Source organism: Convolutriloba macropyga, chromosome 3 (assembly GCF_964194025.1).
Source record: "Convolutriloba macropyga chromosome 3, txConMacr16.3, whole genome shotgun sequence".
Taxonomy (NCBI): Eukaryota; Metazoa; Xenacoelomorpha; order Acoela; family Convolutidae; genus Convolutriloba; species Convolutriloba macropyga.
This window is the reverse complement of record NC_134470.1, coordinates 11,948,555-11,955,848: the sequence shown is the minus strand read 5'-3', so window position 1 is coordinate 11,955,848 and position 7,294 is coordinate 11,948,555. Positions and strand designations below refer to the sequence as shown.

Sequence of the window (7,294 nt, the reverse complement as noted above, 5' to 3'; positions counted from 1 at the left end):
CAATAACAACATTTTACATTTTACGGTTACAGTCGACTTCTCATTCTCTTACAATTTTGGATAATAAAGTCATAAGAATCAATCTTACAATTGCGGTAAAATCATCGAAGTTAATGTGAGGCATTAACATGCTCGAGGCCCACACAACCTAACCCTAACCTGCAAGTGGGTTTGGGGTAAACTTGCATAAGTTTTACTGCTGGTCTGTTTAATTTGCCTCAAGCGGTTTTAACCTCGCACGACCTAGCTATGTTGTCGGGGCCGGTAAAAGTCCGTGTGACTCGTCCCAGCGGCCAGATTCCTCTTGGTGTAAACTACTCAAAAAGCCAAACAACATCATCCACTTCCAAAGCTGCTTCACGAGACGTCCACTTCGGTCGTTTGTTCAGCGAAGGAACAAACTCGGTTAGCAGCCTCTTCCAAATTTGCTGAAGTCTCCGCTTCACCTGTGTCGATGCCGAACTCTTCAAGGTAAGTGTCTCGTAGAAAACGGCTCCAGGAACATTGCAGAAGGGCCTTCCAAGCAAGAAGTGGTTTGGTGTAAGTGGGTTGTCGTCTTCGTGGTTGCTTCTCACGTGGGTGAGTGGACGCGAGTTGACAAGAAACTCGGCTTCACTGACGATCGTGGCAAAGACATCTGGGGTGAGCTTTGCGGAACCGAGGTTCAAGAGAAGGAGGGTTGAGCTTCCATTCGACAGACTGGTTCAGTAGCTGATCTTTGATGTAGTCGTGGTCCAACATCAGTGGTCTTCTTCTGATCTGCTTTCTTGCTCCCAGGAAGTTGGATCCGTTGTCTGACAGGAACAACCGCGTCGAGCGATGAAACGTCGGATTGCTGTCAAACATTTGTCTGTGCTGAGGTCCTCTGCATCTTCCAGGTGAATTGCTCTTGTAACCAAAGAAGTGAATAGGCAGATGTTAGTCTTCACTTCTGTATATCGGTGAACGACGGCAAACGGTCCAAGGTAGTCCACGCCGACATTGGTGAAGATGACTCGTGACTGTGTTTCCTGGAAACGAATGTCTGGCAAGTCTGCCATCGGTGGCTGTATACCCTGTGCTCGGAAGCGGCGACAGTCGAAATATTTGCAGGCGAAACTTCTCAGGAAGATTCTGATTCCAAGAATGTGGCATCTCTGTTGTATGTAGTTGCGAGTGTATTCCACTCCAATGTGCATACAAATTTTGTGGCAATTCTGTATGTAGAGTTGAATGCTGTGCTCTTTAGAGTCCAGGATGATGTGGTGCTTGGCGTCAAAGGGTAACGAGCTTCGTTTTGTTCTGCGAACAACGCGAAGAAGTCCACTTTCAAAGAGAGGGGACAAACAGAGCAGACGATCTTTCTTTGACAAAGGCCTGTGTTGTTTCATGTCTTTGATGGCGTCTTTGAAGGACTTCGCTTGCGATTTTCTGAAGAGATAAATTCGGGCTTCGTTAATGTCGTCGAGTTCTAGTTTGCCACTTTGTTTCAATCTGAGATTCTTTATGAACCTAATGACAAAAGCCATAGAGCTCATTAACTTCGTCCACTTTGAGAATCTCCTGACGTGGATAATACATTCATCGTTCGAAGTTTTCATTGTGACAATTGTCTCCTCCTTTTTACCCAAGGAGTTCTTCCACTGGCTTTCGGGATCACTTAAGAAAGCTGGAGGTGTTAACCAGAACACAATAATATCACAGGCTGGTGTTCCTTGGGATACATGGCCTGCGGGGTTGAGCTTTCCGCTGATATGCTGCCACTTGGAGACGTCTGTGTTGTTGCGGATCTCTTGCACTCTATTTGCAATAAAAGTTTTCACCTTGTCTTTGCTTTTGATTCAGGCAAGGACAGCTTCACTGTCGCTACAAAAGTGTCTTGAGGTAACTGGTATTGTGAGCTGCTTGGAAACAAATTGCATTAGTTTGCATCCTAGAACGGTTGCTTGCAATTCAAGTTTCGGGGTACTGATTTGCTTTAGTGGCGCAACTTTAGCTTTAGCTATAACAAACCCAGTTAAAATGGCGTTAGCTGACTGAGATCCGATGTATATGACTGCTCCATAAGCCAGCTGTGAGGCATCACAGAAACAATGTAACTAGTTTATCGGAGATGGCTCGTTCGGAGAAACAAAACATCGTGGCATTGCTATTTCTGGCACATTTAGATATTGCTTTATCCAAGTTTTTATTGCTTTCTGTTTCTCATCTGACAGGAGATCATCGCATGCAAGTCCTTCTTTCCAATTATCCTGCAAGATGATTTTGAGTGTAATCAATAATGGGGCAATGATTCCTAATGGATCGAACAAGCATGCAATTAAGGAAAGGAGCTTTTTGAGTGTGTAGTCCGTTTTGTCTTCCTGAACTTTGGCAAACTTCTGGTGGAAGAAAGTATCATTAATTGTATTCCACATTACACCTAAGAGACGATGTTTGTCTTTTTCATTGTCACAATGTTCTTTGGGTGTTTTGCTAAGACATTGAACAGAGTTTGAGACAAAATTAGTCAGACAGAAACCTCCTTTAGATAGGGTTTGTCGCAAGTCTTGAGCTTCCTGTTCATTGACAAACGAATGTACAAAGTCATCCATGTAGAAACTGTTGCGTATCAAATATTTTGTTGCGTTGTTTCCGAAGTCTTTTGCTGTTTGTTGGAGCACAAATATTGCTGTAGTTGGTTAACGTCTGGCTCCAAAGATGAGTTGCGTATACTGGAACTGCTGTATGGAGTTCTTTGAAGGCCAAAGAAAACAGAGACAAGACTGATCCTCTGTTCGTATGCAAATTTGCATGAACATGGCCTCAATTCCTGCCATTATTGCGACAGGATCCTGGCGAAAGCGGAGTAGTAAGCCGATCAGGTTGTTGAGAAGGCCGGGACATGACAGAAGATTTTTGTTTAGCGATTGCGTCATAAAAACAGATGCAGCGTTTGCAACACGCCTGACTTTCCCAGGTTTGTTGGGATTCGTGACGGGGTGATGGGGAAGGTACCAAATCTTCTCTGGTGCTGGATTTGAGAAGCTAACTGATTTGACATAACCTTTCTTCAAAACTGTTTCCAAAGTTTTCTCATACAATTGCTTCAACTCAAAACCTTTGTTGAGTTGTTTCTGTAGGCTGTCAAGCTGTGCTTTGCCAACCGGATAGTTGTTTTCCAATTTACTGTCTTGTTTCCAAAGTAAACCAATTTCATATCTGTCTCCTATTTTAATGGATTGTATCTTGTAATATTTCAATTGTTCTTTTACTGTCAGTTCAAGTATCTGCAGTTTCTTCAAATTCGGTTCCTGTGCTCTCGATTTTCGAGAAACTGGTCACACATTCACTGAGATGTCTTTCAGTATCAACAGTTAAATTTGTGAGCGCATGGTCAAAGGCTCTATAACAATATGATAGGAAGTTTGTTTCCTGCAGGAAGGGCTCGGTTTTTCGCTTAATTGGGCCTGTAATTGTTCAACCGAGAAGATTGCGTAAAGCAAAGGGGCTTCCTGAGGGTCCTTGAAGGAACTCGCGTTCCGAAATGTACTGGGTAGCGTCAGCACCTAAAAGTATCTGTATCTTGTTATCACTAAGTTTAGGAAAATGTATATGTTGAAGGTGAGGGTAGGACGAACATGCTTCGTTCAAATCGTTCACAGGTGCATCGTTGAAAGTCCAATTTCTCACTGCATGAACATAGTTTAAACGGAAGAGTGGTTGATCGCTATTGGTCTTTCCAATGTCCAAGCGAACAAGATTTGAGTGAATGACGGATTCGTCAAATGCGTGCGACACATTCAGATCAAAGTCTGATGTTTTTGGAGCCCCTACCTTGTCGGCAGTGGTGTTGAGGACGTATGAAATGGTGCTACCGTTGTCCAGAATGGCATAACAATAATGTCTTTTATTATCATTTCCGAAAAGGGTGACAGGTATCACCTGTAGTTGATTTTTTGTTCTTGGTGGAAAACCAGGATTGTAAACCTGGGTTGGATTGTCATTGCTTTTGTCCTGTTGGTCCAATGGTTTACACATTGGGAGATCAATTTCTGTCAAGTTTGTAGATTCGGATGCTTTTTGTCTGCCTGTGTGGAGAAGGCTGTGGTGTTTGCCATTGCAATGTCGACAGAGAATTTTTGACGTACAGTTTTTGGCTGCGTGACTGGTACTTAGGCAATTGAAGCACAAAGAGTTCTTTTTTGCTTCGCTATTGCGTCTGCTAACCTCGAGACTGAGAAACTGTGGACATTTGCCAATGTAGTGATCATGTTGATCAAGCGGGCATTTTGTTCTGCTCCTATTTGCTGTTGCATTTCTCATAGGCTGCTTTGAACCAGAGAAAGAAGAGCTACCTTTCGTGTTGTTGCTAATGTTTGCCGTCGATTGCTGAGGCTTTGCATTATCGATGCTTCTAATTGCTGTACTGTTATCTTCAAAGCTTTTATTGCTGGGGTTAGAGCTTTTACTTCCGGGGACATTCTGTTTCCAGTTTGTACGATTTTGGTTCTTATTCCGATTGTTGAAGGAACTTGAACCCTGTGATTGGTTTTGTTGACTTGAACGGTTGTTAGTGTTTGATAAAAAAAAAGCGTCCTGTAATTGTTCAAAGGCTCTGGATTGCCGATCCATCCAATCGCAAAGCTCTGTGAGAACTGGATTTGTCCAGTCGTTGTCAACAACATGTTCGGTCCACTTCAACTTGATAGGGTTTGGTAGCTTATCCCGGGCTATTCTGAGCAAGTACGTGGCATTTAGGTCGGCAGTGAAGTCATGTGGGGCAAATGTCTGAACAACCTTTCTTAACAGCGAAGCGAAAGCTATCAAAGCTGCGTGGTCATTCATAGCCGGTCTTTGGAAAGCTTCTAGTTCTTTTGTTAAGGCACCGACAACGTTTTGTGGGTTTCCAAAGCGTCTGTTGAGCTCTTGAAGGGCGGAAGAGTAAAAGTTTGGGTTGCAAAGAAAGCCGGAGAGATGCAATCCTTTGCCGGTCCAATGACTAAATTTTGCAATTAGCTCATTCTTTCAGTGTCAGTGATGTCTTCGTTGTTGTGGATGGTCGAAGAAAACATGCTGCTCCATTCGTTCCACTTGAGCGGGTCTCCATCGAACTTATGAATTCGGATGTCCGGTAGCTTTACTGAGCGGTGAATGTTCCGTTGACGATATGAGTTGGAGTTTTGATTACTGATTACCAAAGCTTTGGCTGCTTGGGTAAACAGTTCCACGAGGGGTTACATTTGAGGGCTCGAAACTACCGTTTGCTAAGTTTGACCAACTGTTTGGGCAATATGCCTGAAATGGGCCGGAATGGCTTGGCGTTGGGAAACGATTGCCGAAAGAGATTGGAACAGGTGTCCTATGATCAGGTACATTTTCAAAGTAGCCGGTGTTATTAATGGGCCTGGGAGGGGCGAAAGCATTTTCAGCCAGAGGAAATGTCCCACTAAAAACTGGCAGTTGAGTATTTGAAGCTGTAGACATTTTTGGGAACACACACGTTGCCCCAATAGAGGTCTGCGTAACAATTGTTGGATTGACAATTGGTTCTATTGGTTGAAGGGGCTGATGTTGATTGCTTGCTACGTTGTCAGAATCTGTTTGTTCCAAGGCTGATGGCTGGAGACTATTCTGTACACAAGAACTGATGGCTCCATTAGAGTTTTCTTGCAACACTCCCTTGGCGGACTGCACTTTTCTATGGATAGTAATCGGGTTGGATGTTGATTGCTGGTCTGCCAAATTATTGACTTGTTGCCGTCGGGTATCTTGCATACTTTGGACAACTCCCGGAGACTCAGGTGCAGAGGGAACCGGTATTCGATTACTGCGTGATGAAGCTTGGACGCGTTGCAGTATTTCTGAAGGAAAGTTCATGCTTATATACAGTTTGTGTGACTTCTACTTTTAGCTTTGTCAAGCATGATGCATCGTTGAGAGAGTCTTCAGCGTCCACATTTTCCGATTGTGTAAGCTGGTCAACAAGCTCTTCTGGCTGTGACATTGTTTTCTTGAGTTCATCGTGTGTTACTGACACAACTTCGGGTTCCAAGACCTGAGTGTATTTGATATTCTAGCTCCTGTTTGAGCTCTTTGACAATGTTTAGTTTTCGGTGAAACAATCTAACTGTTCCAACTATTGATGGCTCTCGTTTGACTTATTAGCAGTCAAGTAAATCGACCTATTAGAGGCCAAGAGGTTTGGCCTATTATATGTCAAGTGGTTTGACCAATTAGAGGTCAACAGATTTGACCTATTAGAGGTCAACAGATTTGACCTATTAGAGGTCAACTGGTTTGACCTATTAGAGGTCGAGTTGTTTGATCTATAAAGAGTCAAGTGGTTTGACCTTTTAGAGGTGAACTCGTTTGACCTTTTAGAGGTCAACTGGTTTGACCTTTTAGAGGTCAAGTGGTTTGATAGATTAGAAGTCAAGCGGTTTGACCTATTAGAGGTCAAGTGGTTTCTCTTTTTAGAGGTCAACTGAATTGACCTATTAGAGGTCAAGTGGTTTGCTCTAATAGAGGTCAATTGATTTGACCTTTTAGAGGTTAACTGGTTTGACCTATTAGAGGTCAAGTGGTTTCACCTTTTAGAGGTCAACTGAATTGACCTATTAGAGGTCAAGTGGTTTGACCTATTACAGGTCAAGTGATTTGACCTTTTAGAGGTTAACTGGTTTGACCTATTAGAGGTCAAGTGGTTTGATCGATTAGAGGTCAAGTAATTTGACCTATTAGAGGTCAAATTGTTTAACCAATTAGCGTTGACAATGTTGTCCTGAAGGTAAAGTACTCTGGAGCATAATTGGGGACTGAAGAAGGTCAGTACTATTGACGTATTAGAAGCTGATTGCGTTGGGGGAACGCAAGAGGCCGCTAGGTAGAGCTAATCTGGTGTCCAGTTGGCTCGAGCAAAATTGAAGAGTGTTGAAGGTCAGTACTATTGACGTACCGGAGGTTGCATGCGATGGGGGAACACAGGATGTGACTAAGGAAGTCTAATGTGGTGTTCAGTTGGCAGGAGCAGAATTGAGGACTCTTGAAGGTCAGCACTATTGACCTACTGGAGGTTAATTGCGTTGGGGGAACGCATGAGGCAACTATGTAGGTCTAAAGTGGTGTCCAGTGGGCTGGAGCACAATTGAGGACTTTTGAAGGTCAGTGCTATTGACCTACTGGAGGTTGTTTGCGCTGGTGGAACGCATGAGGCAACTATGTAAGGCTAAATTGGTGTCCTGTTGGCTGGAGCACAATTGAAGACTGTTGAAGGACAGTACTATTGACCAACTGGAGGTTGATTGCGCTGGGGGAACGCATGAGGCAACTATAA

General features: G+C 43.5%; 1 protein-coding gene across 1 annotated transcript; it reads right to left on the bottom strand.

Annotated features, from left to right (window-relative positions):
- Positions 1-314: 314 nt before the first annotated feature.
- LOC142336531 (uncharacterized) lies at positions 315-2,573 on the bottom strand. Its single transcript, XM_075385439.1, has 3 exons — positions 2,359-2,573; positions 958-1,779; positions 315-699 (listed from the first exon to the last, which is right to left on the bottom strand). The coding sequence occupies exons 1-3, from the start codon at positions 2,571-2,573 to the stop codon at positions 315-317; spliced, it is 1,422 nt and encodes a 473-aa protein (XP_075241554.1).
- Positions 2,574-7,294: the final 4,721 nt, after the last annotated feature.